The sequence below is a fragment of the Syngnathus typhle genome, linkage group LG4 (genome assembly GCF_033458585.1).
Source record: "Syngnathus typhle isolate RoL2023-S1 ecotype Sweden linkage group LG4, RoL_Styp_1.0, whole genome shotgun sequence".
Lineage (NCBI taxonomy): Eukaryota > Metazoa > Chordata > Actinopteri > Syngnathiformes > Syngnathidae > Syngnathus > Syngnathus typhle.
In genome coordinates this window covers 22,899,631-22,922,520 of record NC_083741.1, presented here as the reverse complement: position 1 = coordinate 22,922,520, position 22,890 = coordinate 22,899,631, and the positions used below count along the sequence as shown (strand labels likewise).

The 22,890-nt window shown below is 42.5% G+C and overlaps 2 protein-coding genes and 2 long non-coding RNA genes across 4 annotated transcripts in view; 1 reads left to right on the top strand and 3 right to left on the bottom strand.

The window, feature by feature from the left end:
* The window catches only part of gpc5a (glypican 5a), a 55,537-nt gene extending 46,464 nt beyond the window's left edge, over positions 1-9,073 (bottom strand). Inside the window, exons 1-2 of the mRNA XM_061276303.1 lie at positions 8,760-9,073; positions 7,659-7,820 (exon numbers count right to left, since the gene is read on the bottom strand). Of these exons, the coding sequence (XP_061132287.1) occupies positions 7,659-7,820; positions 8,760-8,901 (304 nt within the window). The 5' untranslated portion in view covers positions 8,902-9,073. The remainder of the gene's footprint in view (positions 1-7,658; positions 7,821-8,759) is intronic.
* Positions 9,074-9,465: 392 nt separating this feature from the next.
* On the bottom strand, positions 9,466-11,950 carry LOC133153297 (uncharacterized). Its single transcript, XR_009714291.1, has 2 exons — positions 11,812-11,950; positions 9,466-10,522 (listed from the first exon to the last, which is right to left on the bottom strand). It is a non-coding gene; the product is annotated as an uncharacterized LOC133153297 (long non-coding RNA).
* A 3-nt stretch (positions 11,951-11,953) lies between these two features.
* LOC133153296 (uncharacterized) lies at positions 11,954-14,808 on the top strand. The gene is made up of 2 exons (XR_009714290.1): positions 11,954-12,084; positions 13,727-14,808. It is a non-coding gene; the product is annotated as an uncharacterized LOC133153296 (long non-coding RNA).
* A 714-nt stretch (positions 14,809-15,522) lies between these two features.
* On the bottom strand, positions 15,523-22,166 carry LOC133152810 (ephrin-B2a-like). The gene is made up of 5 exons (XM_061276713.1): positions 21,844-22,166; positions 20,850-21,133; positions 19,449-19,541; positions 18,001-18,115; positions 15,523-16,639 (listed from the first exon to the last, which is right to left on the bottom strand). Exons 1-5 carry the CDS (start codon positions 21,957-21,959, stop codon positions 16,255-16,257), a joined length of 993 nt encoding a protein of 330 aa, XP_061132697.1. The 5' UTR covers positions 21,960-22,166; the 3' UTR covers positions 15,523-16,254.
* Positions 22,167-22,890: the final 724 nt, after the last annotated feature.

The following is a 22,890-nucleotide window of genomic DNA, read 5'->3' as shown; positions in this document are numbered from 1 at the left end:
CATTCGGCAAGTGTTGAATCACAATTTCTGATGAATGTAACAAAAAGAAAAGGTAGAGCCTTGATCCAAAGACTTTTTCTTTCCACTTCTTTTCTCAGTAGGATGATCTAGTTAACTGTGACAGTGGCAGCTAATCCAGTGAAGAGTTACACCGATTAAAGATGAGACTTCTGGCTCTTGGCAGTGAAAAGCAGACTTATACTATATTTATCTGAAGAAACTCTTTTTAAGGTCACTTTGATATTTTGATGTGGATATGGAAAATGGATTAAAAAAAAAAATTAATGGCCATTGAAATAAAAGGTAGGAGACAAGTGCAAAAAAAAAAAAAAAAGAGAGAAAATCCACAAAAAGGGCAAAAACCGTTCATTCATGTAATCAATAACAGAGCAGTGTGGTGAGTTCAAAGAAGGTCCGGAGCACTCACAGCACACAAAGTGTATTAAAAAGAAAAAAACATTTATACTCTGGGGTGTGTGACTGGCTGTTTGCTTTTGACAAATTAGAGTCTTTATTTACCCTAACAAGCGGGTTGTTGGAATGTGGGAGGGAGCCAAAGTAGCTGGTGCAAAGCCACATAAACAAGTGGACAACATAGGCCGCAGACGACATTCCCGTCCAGAACCAGGATCGAGGAAACTAACCATGCGGGGAATACCGAGCAGTCGTCATTTCATCATATTTTTTTTTTTTCCAAAACACAATGATTGCCGGAAATCTATCCACCATGAAGCTGAACTATGATAGAAGGCATAGATGTCCAACTCAAGGCCCGAGGTCCAGATACGGCCCGCCACGACTTTATGTGTCACTACAAAATGTACAAATTGTCTTCACCTTTTAAAAAAATTGCTCAGAATTATTAGTACCATTCATCTTTTTAAAATATTTGAAGTTTTTACTTGTCTCTGGTTGTGTAGCCTGTACTGTGTATAATATTGACAGTCATAATGGCCCTCCGAAGGAAACGATGATGTGGCCCGCGACAAAAAACGAGTTTGACACCCATGAAAGAAGCGATAAGAAAATGGCGCGTCCTTGCAGGTATGAAACAGAAAGCCTACGTGCTACCTGCAGGCGAGGTAGACAAAAAAAAAAAAAAAAACAGAAGGCCGGTCTGTGTGGTATATTTGCCTGTTTTGGGACATGTGCAAGCATGTTGGAAGGAGGAGGGGGAGCACAACGTGAAGTCCAAATCTGGCTGAGCCACGTCAAAACATTCATCCGGTCTACCTCCGACAACAGAACAACAACTAAGCCCTGCAATATTTTCTCTGATATTCCGTCTCGCTTTCCTTCAGACTCACCTGAACAACAAGCAAAGACTTTCCTCTCTATCAACCTGCGCCCTGGTGCCCTCCATTTTTCCAGCCCGCCACGAGGCTCACAAGAGTCAATATTTGAGGATCTGTCGCAGCTCGCCAACACTTCAAAGATCGGGCCTGTGAAGCCAGCCTTTAATAACGCCAGTCGGGAAAAGAAGCAGAGAGGCTCCAGAAAGTGGGACACAAGAGCTTCTTGTTGAAGAGCATGTGTGAGCGTTTGCGTACGTGCAGGTCAAACGTCCTCAACGTGTAGAAACACAAGTTTGTATTGCAAGGGCTACCAGTTTGGAATTGGAAAACAACTACCGTATTTTCCGGGCTATAAAGCGCACCAGACTATAAGGCGCACCATTAATGCATCATGTCAGATTTTTAATCCAAATTAAATCATTCTCCATTTTTTTTCTTTCAACTTCAGATGCAACAAATGACTTTATAATCACAAAATAATGCTCCATCGTCTTTTTGAGTCATGATTCATAGTCTTCAGCGGGCCACTTATGATTGATTTCATGACACAATGCTTCGGGCCAGTTTCAATTTAGGAATTTGGTCCATATGAAAGACGCAGTAGACTATAAGGCGCACTGTCGGTTTTTGAGAAAATTTATAGTTTTATAGTCCGGAAAATACGGTAGTATGGCGGACCTCCAGTTGCTCAAGGAACAACAAAGCGGTCTCTGAATAAATGTTTAAACCCCCTTAACACCTGCACCTCTTTTACGGAAGCATATTTGCATAATCCTACTAAAGAGAAGATACAAGGTGACTACTAAAAATGTCAACATTAATCCAGTGAGCTAATGAAAAAGTGGGTGGGGGTTGACAGTGGTTAATTCGAGCTCCACAAGATTGACAAACTTGTCATGCTATGATGCTGAAGATAAGTAGGACAATTATGCCACTAAATGTGCCATGTCAGCAGACAGGATGAGGGGGGAAGAGGCTTGGTTCGGTGCCATCTAATCCCTGGAGACTCCTTCCTTATGCAGGAAATACTTCAAGTGAGTTCATAATCACAATTGGAAACGGTCTGGAGAGAGGGGAAGCATTCCGGAAGCTTCTCCTCAGTACCTGGAATGAAGTTTTTTTTTTTTATATGTGTGATGTAGGAGACTCACTTGTTTTAAGAAAGCAAATTTGTGATGGACCTTTCGAGCCGAAATCACCAAATGGAGTAGCTCAATCATTGCTGCCCGATGCAAGCTAACCATTTTTAGGAATTCCATCTACTCCAGTGCGCAAACACGACACTGAAAAATGATTCTGCACTACTCCACATAAGTGGAAATCTCCAAAAAGGGCATAAAACATGACATGAAAAAAATCCAGTGATGCTTTAGGAGCAAGCTGCATCATCTCATTTGGAACATGGCCCAGAGACAAACACCGGCAGCTATGAATCTCCATTTCAAACGCACCCGTGGGGGACAAACTATGTAAAATGCTGACAAGTATTTTTCGGTCTCTCGTCACCGAGCTTAATGTGGAGTTGTTGAATGTGTGACACTCTGGTCGTCCACAGCGACAACAAAAAATGTGTTGTCTGTTTTCCAGTCCATTTGAATATATTCTAGTTGGATTTGGAATGAAATGTTCTCTTGTTTATTCCTTTCTCGTGAGTCATTTTGTATTGTTGAACTCATCCTACTACTTATTGGTTTTTGGTGGCCTACTCTAAAAATGTTTCACTCACTTGGCTTCATTAGTCTTTGGGTTTTCCCCCTTTCACTGCCCATTTGCTTTTTGTGAGTCACTTTTTGCTCTTTTGAATTGAACAGTTTGTTACGTCAGCATTTTGTAAACAACAATTGAATTTTTCTTTCTCTTGCTGCTTTAGGTCAAATCAGACAACTTACCGTATTTTCCGGACTATAAGGCGCACCGGACTATAAGGCGCACCTTCAATGAATGGCCCATTTTAAAACTTTGTCCTTATATAAGGCGCACCCTTAATGCATCATGTCAGATTTTTAATCCAAATCAAATCATTCTCCATTTCCGCTTTTTTATTTCCACTTCAGACGCAACAAATTACTTTATAATCACAAAATAATGATCCATAGTCTTTTTGATTCATGATTCATAGTCTTCAGCGGGCCACTTATGATTGATTTCATGACACAACGCTTCGGGCCAGTTTGAATTTAGGAATTTGGTCCATATATAAGGCGCACCGGACTATAAGGCGCACTGTCGACTTTTGAGAAAATTTGATGTTTTTAGGTGCGCCTTATAGTCCGGAAAATACGGTAAATCGATTTTGCCTAAATGTTGCGTACAAAATACAAAAAGGAGTCGCCTGAACAAAAACTCAAAACACTTTTTTTATGGCACCGAAAAATTGCTGGCATTCTGCGTTATTCACGGCAAAACAATATAGCGCCCCAATTTGCATGCTTTGGATTTCTGTGGTCATGCAAAGTGAAGAAAAAAAAACGACCTGCACGACCAGCACTTGCACACAAGCAAATAAAAACACGACCGCACGTAATTAAAAAAGTGCTGAGAGACGGAAGCGAAGCAGAGTAGTGCTTACTCCTTCTCGCTTGTTTTTCTGAAGCACCCCAAATGGCCGGATTGTTGAAGCCTATTGACTCTGACTAATCCCGTTTCCCCACTAAATCCTCATCTTCTGACTTCAAACACTGTGCAAAGACTTTCAATAGGATCTGGCATCCTCCCAAACCTTCTCCCCATCGCCCGTTCATTCTTCTTCTACTCTCTGTCCTCCCCTTGGATCCACTGTCCGCAAAGTAGAGCCCAAATTCATGTGGGAATCTTGAGGAGGCCCCCGCTTTGGACCGGGCGCACACACACACACATGGCTCGCAAGTAGTGACAACAAAAGGGTGGGCCAATTGAAAGGTCCCGCACAAAAGAGCCGAGGGCAGCTGTGAGAGTCCAACCTGGGTTTCAAACTAATCCACCTGCTGCTCAACATACTCCAAATACTCCATTGTCCATCTTCTATTCAAAAGAGGTTTCTATGTGCCACTCATAAAAGTGATTGTTTGTCTTTGGACTTCTATTTATAAAAGGTAGATAATCATCCAAATTGGGTCCAAGATAAGTTTCTGTCAGCAAAAAAAAAATGGATTCATTTGATAAAATACACGTTGCCAATTGATGTTTGAAAACTTTTGACAAACAGGAATCCAGAACCAATCGACAAAAGTGCCAAACAATGACGCAACATGTCCAAAACTAGTGATTCTTTTTCTCCAGTATGTCAAGAACTAAATTAAAAGTTGTGAGCAATCCTGGTTTTCTTAAAAGTCAATTCCAATCTCAGCACAAAAGATCCTTTGAAGGACGCCTATAAAAAAAAAAAAAAAAGACAGGCTATTTCCCATTCTCAAGCAAAGAGCCAATTTGTGCCCGAATTAGACTTTTTACTGGAAGGGAAACTATTCTTCTACAGTCGCCAGTGATGTAGGCTGACTCAGGCTGACTGGTCAGAGCACAATATCATGGAAAATAAAGTACAGTACTGAAATAAGACACGCTTTAAGATGATTCGTCGTATTTCAAATAGTTTCCTTGCTTTCCTTAAAGAAGATGCTAATCAGAAAGTCATATTGTAATTCAAAAAGTTGGAAGAAATCACCTCCGAGTCACCTCGCTGTTGACGACCAAGAATAAAAATAAAAAAATCCAAAGAAATGATTTATGATAGTAAGAGTTTGTATTGATAACACCGCAATGGATGAAAATAATTCAGTTACAGAAGCAAACTGTGAAAACTTTCTGCTCAAGGTCGGTTTAGTACACAACAATCTTGTTTGGGTTGTGAAGGTGAAGATGTTATTTTGTAGCCGCGCACAAGTAAATCACTCCAGACATTCTTTGGGAAACTAAAATATCGCAATACTTTCATCGTTGTCATCGTTTTGAAGCATAAGCTATTGTCTTTAGGTGGTCAGCTTTCTAATCTGTATGCTTTTAAAATACATGCTTCGGGGTTACTCTAAAAATAAAAAGGCAGAAAGTAGCGAGACAAAAGCAAACACTGGATGAAGACATTCCTCGTCCTTGGTCTGCGTTTCCATTCACTGAGCCACCTCCCACCAAAAGTCAAAAGGGGTTATTTACAAAAATTCTATTAGCAGTTCTGGTTTGTGAAACAGCTTCATCTTCTCAAGTGAAAGCTTTTTTTTGTTGAGACAACCAACTGTAGTCTTCCTTTGTGGGGTCCCAAGTTTGTTTTCTATTGAGAAGCTTTGAAAGCAGCAGGGCCCTTTCAGCCTCAGTAGGCAAACACACATTTATGATTAGCATTGTAATTGAGAGACAGCGTGAAAAGTTCACGTCGAGGATCCTTTGTGAAAGGAATATCTTTTTGACAGCGGCCACAAAACCGCAAAACGTCGGGTACGTACAGTGCTTTTATCGGATCGGAACCTGACTGACGACTATCAAGTCATGAAATAATATATAACATGCACTGGTTTTTATACATATTTTATTTTTTAATTTAAATTTGGATTATTACCGTCTTTTTCCATGTATAATGCGCAAAATCTAACTAGTTTATTGTCCTAAAATCTGGGGTGAGCATTATACATGGGTACATTTTTTTTTTTTTTTAAGAAAATCTCCCTCGAAATAAAACTTCTCTTCAACTTCTCTCCCACACACGTCACTTTCCTCTCTTCTCATTTTAACCTAACTGATCGCGGTGGTGCCTTTCTGGGCAGTCGGAGAAATCAACGGCAACAAAAAAAAAATACATCCAGCCTAGTTAAGAAATCACCAGAAAGATCACCATGACAATTGTGAACACACAGAAAGATAATAAATAACTGGAACATCACTCAAATATTGAGAGTCTCGCATATTTCTTCGCTATCGAGTTTGCTAGCGCATGCCCGGTGATACTGACCGGCAGAATAACATCCGGCTGTTCCCAAAGATGATCTTTTTTCTGAAATAATTGTACGTTTACGGACTTAAGTAGGAGTCAAAATTTGAGTGCGTATTATACATGGGTACAGGCTTTTTTCCAGCATCGACATGCCATTTTTAGGGTGCGTATTATACATGGGGGCGTATTATACATGGAAAATTACGGTACATTCTGATGTGCTAGAGAAAAAAAATAGCTGATTTTTTATCTAAAATTGTGTACTTGCAACTCTGATTCAAATATTACATTGGTACAGGCTTTTTTCCAGCATCCACATGCCATTTTTAGGGTGCGTATTATACATGGGGGCGTATTATACATGGAAAATTACGGTAAATTCTGATGTGCTAGAGAAAAAAAATAGATTTTTTATCTAAAATTGTGTACTTGCAACTCTGATTCAAAAAAATGTGTTTACTATTGTTATTAGTTTCAAGGCAAGAATTTTCTGTTCTACCGGTGCTTTCTCTTCCTGTAAGACCTCACAAAGGATGCAATGGCGAACTTTATAAGAACATTCCTTCGAAGCAGCGCTCTTCGGGAAGATCAGCTGACGCACGGTGGTTTATGTCTGCAAGTTTTATTTGCCCCCTGCCTGGCATGGAGCTGAGATGGAAACACTTTGGTTGTCATGGGTAGAAGACAAAACTGCAGCGGATGAAGAAAAAGGGCTTTCTTGAAGCCAGGCTCAGCAGGCTGTGTATGTGTGTCCGCGTGTGCGTTTGTGTGTGCCGAAACCTCAAAAGCAGCGTATGAAAACATTCCATCCGGGGAGACTTTGAGACAGAAGACGAGAGGAGATAAAGTAACACGCCCGGCTGGGAAGAAGCTCAAAGGCCGTCCACTACTTGGTCTTCTCATTTTTACCCTCCAAGTTCCACCGAGAAATGTTTTGCCCTGCGTCCGAGCTGCTTTCAAGCGCACTGAAGAAATGAGCAAAATCCAACGACGCTTTGAAGCTGCGCTTGTAATTAGCAGCTCATGTGCTTACTCTTACGCTTTATTTTTAACACATTGAGCAAAGAGATGCCCTCAAAGGTTTTTGCTCGATTGGAGACAAATGGAGAGTCCCGTCCTAGAAAAATAGGTTTTAAATTGTGTGTTGTTGTTTTTTTAAGATCCATTTGAAAATATGTTGATTTAACACTTAGAATGTTGGAGCCACTGAAGGCCACAAGCCATTAATAAATAATAATAATAATAATAATAATAATAATAATAATAATCCATCTCGACAGGGAAGAACTGTTAGCAGCTAGTCAAGTGCTCTAAGGTTGAACTTCAAGGCTTTCTGGGAGTTGTGGGAGGAGGACAGATGCTCTTGTTTGCTTTGAAATGCGGCCTCACTGCTCACACATGGACTTTTTTTTCAAAGCGCCCGCATCAACTCCATTTAACACCTTGCGGCGGTCCGACCAGCTTACCTTGAAAAGCGGCCAAGTTACGCGAGATGAGGAATTTGAGGCTGGAGCTGGAGGTCTGAAGGAGGTTCTCGATGTCCCGCCGCGCCGCTATCTGGTAGCGCTCCTCCATCTTTTTGGTGCAGCAGCTTTGGCTTTTAGACTTGCACACTTGAAGATCTGAGCCTGAAACATTGAACATGTGAATGTAAAAGTTTAGAGAAAGTCGAAATCAATGGCGCCATTTTTTTTTTTTTTTGCAATACGCAACTTGACTGGAGCAAGAAAACCCAAACATGCCGATTTTGTGATTAAATGTGACGTGATCACATCTCAACTGGGAGATGTCAGATTTTCCACCCCAATCAAATGCGGACGATAAGCACCCATGCAGGACAAGTGGAACATCTTGAAAGCCACCAAAGATCTTCCAAGGGTCCTCGGGCGTGTTGAGACAGGTTGTCGAGAGCCGTGGCCAAAGGCACCACCAACTAACTCCATGCGTGTGATGTGATGGCACACGTGGAGGAATGTCAAGTCATTCCACAACATCTTGCTTGTGATTTCATCCGAATCTACACAGACATGTCCTCACTTTGAATTAACAAGGACAAGGTCATTTTGGACCATGCATGGGGGGGAAAAGAACTTCTTACTGCTGACCTTTTGAAATCTGCCAGGAAACCTTGGACATGGATTCTTGGAATTTAGGGCAATTATTTTTTTCACAATCTCACACTAACATAGATAAGCCATCCACATAAGCAATGGGGCAGATGTTACTAAATGTATGATGCATGTAAACTGTTTTTTTTTTTAGGCTGCAATTTTACAGATTCAACACGTTTGAGTTATAAAAGTGTTTTAAATTAAGATTTGAGATTTTCTCTGATATTTGAATGCGCTACCACAACATGGCAAAAGGGCAAATGTGCTGAAGGAGCAAGTTGAGTGTCAACTTTTAGAATTTGATAATAAACTACACGGTGCGTTTTTATTCCTTTAACAAAGTTGCAACATTTGCATATAGAGAAATCTTTGCATGATTACCTGACAATATAAATTTAATGTTGGTCATTTTGTGACAGTGATGTAAGGTTCTGCACCGCGAAAACTCACACATACCTGGCCTGGGACTCAAAGGCAGCATCTGGGTCGGCCCGATTTGTCTAAGCTGAAAAACTTTCCGCACTTCGTCGCATTTGTGCGGGTTTCCAAAGCAAACGGCGCAAAAACACGCCAGCACAAAAGCGCACCTGGTCCACATCGTTGAGTACGTAGTTGGCCAGTCGAGTTTATATCCAATCCAAAAAGGTGTCGCGTTTTGCTCAGGTGCGCTCCGACTACATGGCGACAACCGATGGGAGCGGGCTTACATCCAGTCCGATACGAAGTTGGAGCAATATGAGTGGAGTCTCTCCAAAAAGCATGCAGAGTTGGCTGAGGCGGCTCCTGTTATCTGGTCCTGATAGAGTAGCGGTGAACAGCTCGATGTCGCCACCTACTGGATGACAGTTGCAAACACATTTTGCGTGCCTTTTTTGGGGGTTCATTTTATAAAATAGCAATTGAAATAAGCAGGCGTTATTTTAGATAGCCATTGGGGGACCACAACCCTTGTCTGAACAAAGGAATACAATGGCTATTGTAAATGAAGACATAAGGAATACAATTCAACTGTTATTTTAGATCTTTAGGTGTTCTGCATAATGCAATGCATATTTTAATCCAAGCTCGCTAGGAAGCATGCAATAAAACTTCCACAAATATGATTAGCAAACAATATACTGACTTCAGACAACCATGGTGGAATAATGAAAACCAAACAGAATCCTTTCAACAACTTTTATTCACATGAGCACAAATACAATCCATTGTGGCACTCGCATGTCTGTTTAATTGATCAGATCCCGACATTACCTGACAGATGATTAATTGGGGGGTCACGATTCAAATCCGTCCGACCGTATCCTCATTCTTAGACAGGCCGGGACAAGTGCAATACCTTCAAATATACAGCATTGCGACTAATCCCCACCTGCACAAAAAGGGACATCTCCACGACATGACATTTACATGCATACGTACCAGATTATGGTGAGAAGTTCCCCGAATCACGAGTGATATTTCATCCACCTCGTCAGTTTTGCATGGATTTGCACAGCAAACTGTTGAAGCTGAATGCAAACCAGCAAAACTGACCAAGTGATGAGAATTGGCGTTTAGGACCAGCCGACACGCGTCGTCACGAGCCCGTTAGCTAGAAATACTTCAAGTGCTTACATTGCAGTAGATAGGAGAAAAGCACTACCTGCACTATAAGCACTTTAGTACTGCTAAACCCTTGGAACATCTTGAGGAGATCTAGAAAAGACTTCCGCCATTGCACTTGGCGCAAGAAAGCATTTATTGTCGAGTTGTGGGGGTTGCCACATTGGGAAAAAACCAAGAAATCCAAACAGGTGGAGAGCAAGCAGGCCACCATCAGTTTTGCATAGATTTGCACAACTCATCTATTCTTGTAGTGCAACTATGCAAAACTAGCAGAGAACTGCGAGACATTTGAGCCCAATTAGAAATTAGGATTGGTCTGGTGGCGCAGATCACAGCCCCTTATGCCAGAAGGAGCACTTAGGGCAGTAGGTGCTAGTCTATTTCACTATCTGCACTAGATGCACCTTAGCACAAAGACAGTTTGGCAAAAGATGCATGCAAGATGGGAGCGACTCCACACACACGCACGTGTCTGCGTATTGCTTTAAGTGCCTCCACTGCAGTAGGTATTACAAAGAACTACCTGCACTGTAAGCACTTTGACAATACACAGACTGATGGGAGTCTTGGTCGGATCCAGCTGGTGGTTGCGACGCTTCCACTCCGGAGTGGACCTGGAAGGAAAACACAGAAGATGCGTGAGGATGGCTTGTGCAACAGGTAGAAAAATGCAACACGTGCTTCACGAGGCCACTTTTGATCATATACAACTAAAAAGGAGTAAGCACAATAATCGCTAAATGAATTATTTGAAATGAGCGGCGCAATTTGTGAGGTTTTTTTTAACACTCCACGGGAACGCGTGCGCGGGGATTACCGTGCACCCCTCCCCCACCGTCTTTAACATGGCGCCCGAGAAGTGCGCCAACCTTAGCGTAAATAGCTCCCAACTGACGCCACCTGAACGTGCCTTGAGAACTGTGTGGCCGTGTGTTGTCTCATTTGTGTCTGTCGCGCGTGCTGTGCTTTCGAATCCCTTTCCAACACAAAAAAAAAGCCCCGCCGTCAAAGCGGAGAACGGGCAGTTGTCCACTGGCTGCGCTTGTTTGAGGGGGTTAGCTTAGCCGCGGCTAGCTGGTGTTAGCACGACGAAAACAAGGCAAATGGTGCCGCTCGTATCTCGCGCCGAGTGTCTTTTATCGACATTTCTTTTAGCTGGTGTGCAAAATCTCTCATCTGGTTCGACAACCAAACTGCTGGCGCTTTAAAATTCCGATTTGGGCTGTATTACGAAATGTGATGCTACATCATAGCCTTAGCTAGCCCAACAACAAACACGCCCAGTTCATTAATAAAGCCACAATTTGTCTTTTATGCCGTGCTGGGTGCAACAAACAACGCAATGAGTGTTTGGTTGTTTTCAGTTTAGACTTGAAACGGATTCGATTCGAAATGTAATGGGGCAAGTTAAGGTTGCTAAGCTAGCTGGCTAAAGCGCGGGGCCTGCAGCCTGCCCCATGTGCTACTGCTTTGTTCTGGGGGCACTTTAACTCACACACCACTGCACTCGAATTTAGCCAGGCAATTCGCCGCATTTTCTGCACTTTTTTAAAAAAAAGTACCACGCCGCTGCCCTTTTATTTAACTCACTTAAAGCGCCGTGCGCTTAGCAGTTTGAAGGAGTTGCGAAAGCGCAGCGACGGGACAGCTTTTCAAATCTCCCTCATTCCCTTCAATGGTGGAAGCTGAGGGGGCTGCCATGCGCCTCATGTTACACTGTTTTCGTCGCCCAAAACACATTTTGCGCCCCATCGCTTCGCTTTTTTTTTTTTCTTCCCAACCAGCGGTAAGATGCAGGCGGTAAACAGCAGATAGGTCCGATTGGCCATCTGAAGGTAAAAGACTTAAAAGAAAGCCCAAGCGGACTTCCTCGCTGATAAACATGCGCTCGATAGACACTCACCAGGCGAAATCCACCATCTTCGCTACTTGCGCGGACTGCCGTGCACTCTGCTGCCGCCGATAAAAGCAGAGCGAAGGCGCAACAATTCAGCAAACTTTTGCACCCGCGGCGGGAGGAGGAAAAAAAAAAAAAAAAAGACGTGAGTGGCGCCGAATGCGAGCGAATGTGGCGGAGCCGATGCGCCTCTTGAAGAAGATTGCGGAGGCTGGAAAGTGGCGCGAAGGCGACCAGTTGGGAACCATGTGGCTGAATGAAGGGCGGCTCCCTGCGAACGTAAATATGTAGCTACAACCCCCCAACTCTCCCGACATTTGCATACATCAACTACGCGGTACTTCCGACAGAACCGCTGCGAGCGAGCTGCATTGCATCTCGGGTGGCTTCGGGTACTTGCAAGGAAGATCTCTTTGAAATCTCCATTTTTAACTTGGAAACGGTGGAAAGGAAAAGAGAAGCCTGCACGTTCGGTTTAGTCGAAGTGACCGGATTGGTCATCGTTAGCGTCGAGCAATCCTAACGTGGAAGTATGTTTTTAAAAAGTTCGATTTTTATTATTTATTTTTTTAGATTTTTATCTTTTTTTTTTTTTTTTTTAAGTTTTAAGCCAAACGCAAAGCAAAATCATGCATCGAATAATTGACCTGTTGCTCCAGTATGTGTTTAGTTGTGGTGAGAATAATGCAAATTAGTTGACTTAATTTCCTTACCGGGATTCATTTGAATATTTACACTACCGTTCAAAAGTTTGGGGTCACAAAATTGTTTGGGTGACCCCAAACTTTTGAACGGTAGTGTATATATTTATTTAGATAATTATTTATAGATTATATATATAATCTTCTGTGTAAAAAATCGTATATATATGTACACTTATATTCATAGCTTATATATAATCTTATACAAATATAAGATATAATTTATAATATTTAATTCATAATATTTTATTATAAATATATTTACACTACCGTTCAAAAGTTTGGGGTCACCCAAACAATTTTGTGACCCCAAACTTTTGAACGGTAGTGTATATTAAACAAAATTGGAAAATGTAGTCATTTGCTTCCAGTGCACTTGATAATTGTGGGATATTCATGACCACGTTTTAATTCAATACTGTTTGTTTTTAAATGAACTTTATTTTTTTAAAATTAAGATCCACGTCCATGATTAGACTCAAATACACAATCTTCAATATTAATAGATGTAGAAAATTCAAACGTGTTTTTCAAAAACTAGTGCAGATACTTCAAGGAACAGTTTAGATTTTAAAATACTTAATTTTTAAATAATTTTTAAAAGTAGCATCAATGCAAAAAAAAAAAAAAAAAAAGTTGTGTCTCCCTAAATGCAAAACCAGTTAAGTGCAACAATACAACATTCAGAATTGATAACTGGCATCAAAATACAGCCTGTTTGTTTGTCAGCATAATCTCCAAAAAATCCTAAAAACCCAATGTCTAAAATTCACAATCACTACCACTGGTAATTCAGAATAGGGAAGTTTCTCTCTGACTAATATTCATTCAAATATCTTCTTGCTGTTGAGATCAAGCACAATAGAGCCGTGTAATGACATGCCACCAGATGAGAGCTGCAGAAAAACGCCCGACCCCCATGAATGAATGAGGCCCAATAAAACATGTAACACTGAATGAACCCCCACTCATTCATTAGACTGCATGTGTTGAAGGAGCAGTACAATAAATACAATCTGTTAAATGGCCAGCAGAGGGAACTAACAAACTAAATATTGTACTGCAACTGGAAGAGGAAAGCTGAATGGGAAGTATGGCAAGCTCCTTTACTCGAGTACTTATGTTCCACGTGTCTTTTTACTTCCGACATTTGAATATTTGTGTATGTACTTTGAGCTTGCACAGTCAAAATAGGCGAATAATTTATTTCACCCCCACAGGAAATAAAACTAAGGATGTAAGGAGAGGGAGCGAAAACCAACCGCAGTTGGAATCTTGATGGCGTCCTAGAGGTCAAAGGTCAGCAGCAGTAACATGGAGGAACACGAAGGAAGCATAAACAACAGATTTGGAGAAGAGACTTGTATATCAAGTCGGAAGTGTGCGTACGTTTGCCACCTCTGCCCTTGACAAAACTTCCTTCTCCTCATCCTGGTGCTTCAAGCGAGGTCACGCTCGCCTCGCCCCTTCCAAGCCGACCCCCGACTCCCCACTGGTGCAAGCAGCCTCTTCCGCATGGAAGTGCGATGGGGGTGGGGGAGTCGGCCAACTTCACATACGTCCCGTGGGGGCAGATGAAAGCATTGCAACTCTCCCCTCGTCTTCAAGCTATGCACTCTGCACAAACCCGTACTTGGACAGATGGTCAATTTCCGGCCGCTTTTTATCATGTGAAAATTCAAACTTGCCCGCTCACGTGGTTTTAACGTTCAAGCATTTATTTGAGATCCAACCCCTTTGGCTATTTCTGCACCTTCTTTCTAAACTGGCCTGGAAAAGTTGAGCTCCTCCCACTCGGGAGGCCATTAGCCCAGGGGTCCCTGTTTTGTTCTTCCTATACAGGCCTGACTGGCCATTGTCTCCTTGAGACCTCGGGGGTCAACTGAACTCACCTCGCCTGACCACAGCCTATTCAGCTGTGGAAAAAAAAAAAAATCTTGCAAGAATAACCGCAACTACTACAGCTTTTCAACCTTAACCAGACTGTATTTACACTCACGGGGCATTTTTGTATAAAAGAAAATAATAACTGCGTTTATCTCGCAACACAAAGTATAGCCGCAATCATCAGGAGTCAGCGCAGGAGCGTCCCCAGTGACTGAGAGGCTCATGGAAGCTGACAGGTTGAAAATGTGTCGCATGATGTGGCTGAGGGAGCATGAAACGTGTTCATCCATGGATGCCGTGCATGTTGCCACAGGAGAGAGAGACTGACAATGAACCCATGACTGTTTTTTTGTTTAGTTTTTTACGTGACGCTAATTAAAGATAACTTCATGGCTCTTATGGCTGTGCGTGAAAAGTTGTTTATTTTCAAATGTGTCATTGTTGAAACTACAAATCCCTGCTAGCGGCTATAGCGCTACCTGTTGCTTTGGCGTGCACTGAACTAGCGAATATATTTGATTGGTTTCAAAAACGGAGAAAGCCGCTTTGAAATAAATCGTGTCAAGGCTTCATTTTAAATGCAAATTGGGCAAACTCCAAAGGGGAACGTGCAGCGTCATATCTCATTCATGTTATCTTTTACTCCGTAAGTAAATATTTTAATATACAAGGGAGCTTTCCCTCACTCTAATTTGTCAAGCAGAGAGAAGCTCTCTGCTCTCGAGGGCAGACTGACATTCGATGTCCCTTGCACATCATTAGAAGCTGAATAAAAATACATGCACTCTGAGCAATGTCACACTTGGAATGGTACCCAAAGGGAAAGCACAAACCGAATGTATTTTGTCTTTTTAAAAGGATTGCTTGCTCTTCGCCCAGCATGGAAAATGACTCCTTTGACTTCCTGCTGTTTGCTAGATTAGCTGTCATGTTGTGCATTTTTTTATTCTGAAGGAAATGTAGGAATTTGGTCATGTTTTGAGACCAACGTGAGTTAAGCTTCCTTATTTTGTTTCGTGCTTTTTGCTCCTGAAGCTGCAAATTAGTGTTGATCCAAAAAAAAAAATCAAATTCATTGAAGCATAAAAGCCAACATACAAGCCACAAGTTCCACATTTTATTTGCCCTAAAAACAATTACATATGCATTTTAAAGTTCTAGAAAAGAAATCCCAAGGTGCTAAAAGTAGTGGAAAGCGTTTCGACAATTTAGGGCTCGACATCAGATCGGTATAATAAATTAAATGAAATAAAAAGAAATGAATCTGAATACATACTGTACATATTTACGCAAGATACAAGATGACACTATAAATTCCCTAATATTTAAAAACGGCTTCAGTTAGTCATCAGAATGGGAAAATCGGTTATTTACTCAATGTGTGTACCGTATTTTCCGGACTATAAGGCGTACTGGACTATAAGGCGCACCTTCAAAGAATGGCCCATTTGAAAACTTTGTCCTTATATAAAGCGCACCGGACTATAAGGCGCACCATTAATGCATCATGTCAGATTTTTAATCCAAATCAAACCATTCTCCATTTTATCTTTTTTATTTCAACATTCATAGCCTTCAGCGGGCCACTTATGATTGATTTCATGACATAATACTTTGGGCCAGTTTCAATTTAGGAATTTGGTCCATATATAAGGCGCACCGGACTATAAGGCGCACTGTCGACTTTTGAGAAAATTTGATGTTTTTAGGTGCGCCTTATAGTCCGGAAAATACGGTAAGTGATTAGGCCCTCTGATTGTCTGTTCCCAAAAAAAGACTCGTGAAATATTGCTCCATTTATCCCCAGAGCCAATAATGTTCTTAGCAAGGGGAAACAAAAAGTCATTGTAACCCGCCAAAATTAGACTTTATAGTAAATGTTGGCGGGACTCTGCGGCGTAATCTCCTTAACGACGTAGACCGGGGCTCCGTATTCGCCGCTCAGACGTTCGAAATGTCGACAGAATCTGCTGTCGGAGGCCTGCAGAGGAAAAACCATTTCGCTGCGGTCCGAGCCAACGTTGTCGCTGCTGATGCTGTCCCGTTTGGGCACGGCTAAAGTGTTGAGGGACACAGACGCCGATTGCTGGCGATCTGGGCCACAGCCACGCCACTTCCACAGCGCGGCCGACACCATGACGATGAGGAGGAGGAGAATCGCACAGGCCGAGACAACCCATATCAGCAGTCCTGGCGCCGAGCCGCCGTTGCCACCGGGCTTGACTTGGCCTGCTTCTGAGCCCGCCGCGTCTGTCAGGGGCAGCAGAAATGGAGATAAAAGAGGCGATCAGAAATGAAGCGTGGGGACGTTGGACCCGTGCGAGTCTGAAGGAACCGGACTGATGATGAGCACACCCAGACTGGTATTTGCTGGAGGCCAATCAACCGGAGGGGCTTCCACTCGAAGAAACACGTCGATACGAAGCGGCAAGTCAAAAGAAAACAAAGGCGGCAGAGAAAGGCGCCGCCGCCGCCGCCGCTCACCGTTTTGAGAGCTCAAAACAGACACCAACAGGTTTCTTCACAACAGCAGAATAATGGCCGAGTTACCGAGAAATTGCAGACAGCTTGAGCTCATCTGGGAAGACTTTATAATTAATAGCCTTTGGGGAGTTTTACCCCAATGTCTTGGTCTTCACCTTAACGAGATTTCATTTGGCTGTTTTTGTTTTGGAGCCCTGAAATTGCAAATGTTTGGAAAAGTTTCATCAGTGCAAAAAACTGCTCGTGCATATGGCCCTTGGTCCTCCCCCCCCCTCCCAATTTTTTTTTACAATGCCATTGGTGCATATAAGATGCACATCCCTGATGTACTGTATGATTTGAAAATACCAGAGGACAATATTGTTGTGTTTGTGTTGCTCAAGATAATGACTTTGCTCACACCTCTCCAGTGCTCTTCACATTCTTTACACACTTTGCATTCGAAAGTCACACATACGCTGAACGTTTTGGATCGGAGGTGGGCGAGGACGAGCAGTTGCTGTGCTTTTTTTTTTGGCAAGTCAAGAATATGTCTTGTGCTATTGTCAGAGAATCTTTTCAGTAACATGAAGGGAACAAAACATTCCAGTGTTTACCAGATCATTGTTGAAAACACCACAAAAGGGGAAAAGGAGGGGTTGAGGTTTTTGGGTTGATCTTAAATACCGTAATTTTCGGACTATAAGTCGCGTTTCTTTTTCATAGTTTGGGTGGGGGGGGGCGACTTATACTCAGGAGCGACTTATATAAATATATATGTTTTTTTTCACCTTTTTGGGCATTTTATGGCTGGTGCGACTTATACTCTGGTGCGACTTATAGTCCGAAAATTACGGTAGTCATTTAACCAGCAGGGACATTTTTGTGCTGCATTTTATTATCACGTAGAGTAGCTATTCACTCAGCTTAGTATCCCACTATCTTTACTTGCTATGTTTGGCGATTTCCAATTGGTCCAACCGGCTCCAGTGGGTTTTGGTATTATAAACAGGTGTTTGGCGCCGTTGTGGGTGTGAACATTTTGTTGCCAGCATTCTGTTTAAAATCATTCTACATTCCAAACATCTTTCAAAGACAAAAAAAGATGTTTTCATAATCGATTTGAAGTGAAATATGGAACTTGCCGGTTTTGTTCTCGCTATCATTACGTCCGGATGGATCCTTTGCGTTCGGTTTTAGTTGGGTTGGTGGAAATCTGCTCGGCGATTCCTGCAGGGTTGATCGAGGATCTGAGGAACCTGCAACAGAAACAATTGAACACGTCAAGGAGGAAAGGACGGAAACATTCCCTCTCATCATCCACTAATTTGTTTCTCCAAAATATTACTTTAGGTCCTTTCAGCAATTCAGAGTCGAAGGACTTTGTGTTCACATATTCCATCTCATACTTGCACGCAGGATATTAATAATGTATCGCTAATAACTGACTTGAAAGTTCAATTTCAAGGCAAAGGCACAAATGTTCCTTTTTGGCGTCGCCTGACGCGAATCCACGCTCGCGGACGTCTAACGGAAGGCGACAACGACATCTGTTGGGTTGTTCCTGCCTTCTGTTGCCGATCAATGTTTGTTTGCGCAGTGGATGTTTTGGAAATGCGACATGAAAGCAAAGGCGTTTTTTTTTTTTTGCAAGATCAGTTGACAAACACGCAAAATGCTGAATTTTCATATTGAAGTCGAACTGTTGAATTATTCACGGAAGTAATGCTGCAAAACTGCAGTTTGGGGCTTCAACAAATTTATCATTCCCGAGCATTTAGTTAAGCACGCGGAGTGGTGGTGCTGTTTAATCTTTGGAAACGGGTAGCAACAATTGTTGCCGTATTTATCGTCACATCAATTATGGTTTTATCATATCTGTGTGTTAACTTCAGCATTGAAGATAAGCGGGGTGTAGTGTCATACAGATATTTAAATAAATACGTTTAGATGCAATATAATAAAAATGGGCCATCAGTTAAGTTGGGGGAGGTGACGAAAGAATTGCACGCAAGAAGGTACTGATGGTGCGCAGCAGTTGGGAATTTGGGATTATTTATGACGGACGGCAGTTGATGGCCGAGATTATAAAGCCCCAGGGGTGTCGAACAATTTCTCATCGTAGTCATAGTTTCTTTCGGAGGGCCATTATGACTGTCGACACAAATAAATGTAGGAACCCCTCATATTATATACAGTATAAACTACAAAACAAACTGCAAAATAAATCAGATTACCGTAATTCTCGGACTATAAATCGCGTTTTCTTTCATAGTTTGGGTGGGCGACTTATACTCAGGAGCGATTTATATACATATATATGTTTTTTTTCACTTTTTTGGGCATTCTATGGCTGGTGCGACTTCTACTCCGGTGCGATTTATAGTCCGAAAATTACGGTAGTAAAAACTGGTCGAAAAAATATTTTTGAAAGTGACGACAATTTGCAATTTTAGTAATGACACACGAATTTGATGCACAATTTGTCACATCAAATGATGCGGCGGGCCTTGAGTTTGACACCTGTGCTTTAGAAGATAACAATTGATTCAGAACGACTACGTATACCGCACATGCCTCCATCTTTCTTGCCTTGTCCGACTCTGAGCAGCAGCTTCATGGATTTGGTCCTGCACACTCCTCCATTGGTGTTGTCCAGATTTTGCAGAGAGCCTGTCGATGTGGCTGACGGAAAGAGCAAGCAAGTAAACGTATCGTTAGTCCAAGTGAAGATTAATATCAGGCAGTAGGATAAGAGTTTTGCCACTAAATGTCGCATCATTTTTCAAAAGAAAAATGCAAACGGCAGCGAGACACCTGAAGCAAATGCTGATACCGCACCAATAAATAAGAAATCGTATTGATAAGCAGTATCGACAATCACTAAATTGTCGTCAATCAGCAGATCAAATCACTTTTATAGAGAGTATATAAACACAGACATCAACAAACCCAAAGCCCGGAAGCTGTAGCATTTTCGATTAAATAAATGATCCCCATAAATGATTGAACAAATAAAATTTTTATCTGACAGTTGATGCTTGAGCTAAATAAACTTTCAGTTGGAGATGCTAAAGGATTACTGCGGAAATTGAATATGTGTTGCTTTTGCAGTCTTAAGAAGCGAGAACTCCCGGTCACCCCCAGTCGTGAACGAGCGAGCGCACACACAAAGACAAGCACACACTTGTTAGGAGCATTTAGGTCAGATAACAACATCGCGCAGGCAAGACGCCGCCATGCCATGAAAGCTCGCGTCAAATCTGCCTGATGCTATAAAGGCCTCGTGTGATTTGGAGCATGTAAGCCCACTGTCCTGCCAGCCAGCCAGCCAGCGAGCGAGGGGCTGTCAAAGCCGGGCGATGCGGGGGAGGCTGTTTGCTCACTTCCACTTGTTCACCCTCTCGTGCATCACTAAGATCCGCCCCTGTCCGATAACGAGGCCACGGCGGCGACTCTCACGCCGCCTGACAACGTGCGAAGGCGATAAGGATGACGGCCTCTTGTTGCATCGGGAGGGCCGAGGGGGGGCTCCAGGTGATGGGGCCAATCGGAAGAAGGTTGGCCAGGGGCAGCTCCTTGAAATATTATATGTCAGCTTCTTATGATCTTTAAAAAGTTCATTATTCAAACGTCATTCCTAACTGTTCTTTAAAATGTTTAATGACACCTCAGTTGTAGTTTAACTCCAGACACGCAAAAAAAAAAACAATTGCATGCTTTGTGCATTGTTCTTGTTTTAAAAACATCACCATTGCTAATGCTAAAGTCAGGTAAAATCCCATTGACGTGCTAACAGAAAATTTGCATCGACTTCCGGGAGTGACAATGAAATACGTATTCACATGCAAACGCTTTAGCTAATGCTAAAGTCAATCTAAAATCGCATTGACATGCTAACGGCAAAATTAGCATTGAATGAATAGTCACACACAAACGCTGTAAAAAAAAATTCCATCATTGCCCAACCCTGAATTTTAAGGAATAACTTACACGTGATGTAGTAGTCCTTCCCCTTGAGGAACTCCAGCCCCCACAGGTTAGGACTGAACTCCTGAAACTTGAACGTGAACTTGACATCCCGATGCGGCTTGTCGCAGTTCAGCAAAGGAGTGTCCTTCTTGTTTATGGTGCAGCTCTCCATCTGACTTCGAGAAACCAAGTAGATCCGGTAGAACTCCTCCTTTTCCCCCTTGGAGACGTCCGCCCTTGGGCAGACAATGTCCATCTTGTCCCCAATCTGAGGGGAGAGGACCAGACCTTGACCTGTTGTGAAGCTGCGAAGAACGATAAAAAGTCAACGACATATTAGCAACGGGAAAAAGCAAATCATTTCCTCAAAGGGGAATGCTCTTAAATATCGAATGGCCTTAATCAGGATGGGCTTACAATGGCGGATCGGGGACAGCGATAGCTCAGTCTGCTGACCCATACGGATCACACCGGTTTGAGGGTCAGTACCCATCGCAAAAGAGAAACCAGAGAATTGGGACTTGGCATCATTTCTTCGCACGTTGCCTCCAGGCCATGTTTTGCCACTCACGCTCTTGTGAGATGGCGCTCCGACATGTCTCGATAAAGCGTGTGCAAATCATAGTCGCCTTCTCCCCTTCCTCCAGAAGTGATAGATCAAGGCCGTCTCATCCATTCACATGGGAAAAATGTTTCTATCCAAAAGAGCTTGCACTTGAAACAACTCTAGTTCAGTTTCCCGCGTTAAAAAAGACGACTTTTGCATAAAATCATGTGTCCTACATTATATATAATACTTTTATATCTTCACAAGCTGGGAGAATACAAAGATGGATTTTCCACCATTGTTCTTCTCAATCATCAGGTTTTCAATGTCCAGCAATTTTTTTTCTGCTTGTGAAGCCCAAACCTTCATGTATAGACACGGCTTCATTAAAAATCAATCCATTTCAATCAAATCATCGATGAGCACTCCGCAACATGGTGCAACACAAAGTAGAAGTAAAGTACCCACTTGGTGTTGGCGCTGCTCCACAGGATGGAGTCCAAAATGATGGCCCGACACGAGCTTATAATGACAGCCAGCAGGATGACGGCACCGTGGCTCCTCCATGTGACGCTTCTCCCCATCACGGGACAAAAGCCGCTCGTGGGCTCGCTATCGTAACACGCAGTGGGGGCAGCTCAAGGTGCCTTGGCTGTGCATGCGTGCGCGCGCGCGCGCGGCGCCTTCGGGTGCATCCTTTAGTAGTCGCGCTTCCATGAAGCTGCAGCCGCAAGTTCATGAAGCCTTCCACATTGGGAGGAATTGGGCAGGAAAACGTCTCGCGTGACCACATTCAGCCACCGAGGAATGAGATTGCGTGGAGAGGCTCAGCCATCAGCTGAGCGGCCGGCCCGCCCCTTCGCCGGCTCGTGCGCCGGGGTGGGTTGGCGCATTTTAGACACGCTTGCATCATATTGGATCCTTGGAAATAGTACAGGACCCAGTTTGGGTCATTTATTATTTATTTAAGGCTGTAGTTGACAAGATTCGTGGATTGCAACAAAAAAAATTACAAGCGAGAATAATCGTTTGTTTATGCATTACATCATCTTATTAAAATGTAATTCCAGTGCAATGGGGTTTTTTTTTTGTGCCCAGGCACATGTTGTCATTAAATTTAATTGGCTGTACACCACCACGAAACAAGAACTTTGGATACTAAACAGATGATGGTCTCGTTTCAGTTTACTCATGCATTTAATTAGCCCGAGAGAAATCTGGGCCTTTTTTTAATTTAAAAGGAAAGTCAACCCTGACATTTTCTTTTCAACGTGTTCTATTATTATCTATTATTCTGTTGGATGAATGGCAACAGGTGGACAATAATTGGAACTTCTGCTGGCAAAGATAAAATCATATAGACTCAATCAGATGAATACACATTTTTCTGACCAGTATAGAGATTACATGATCATGGTGAAATATAGCCAACCTTCTTGAGGTCAGGAGTGTATGCGAAACGTGTTCCTGACAAGGTCTTTATGAAATGAGATCTCATTAGGGTGTGTAGGTGAA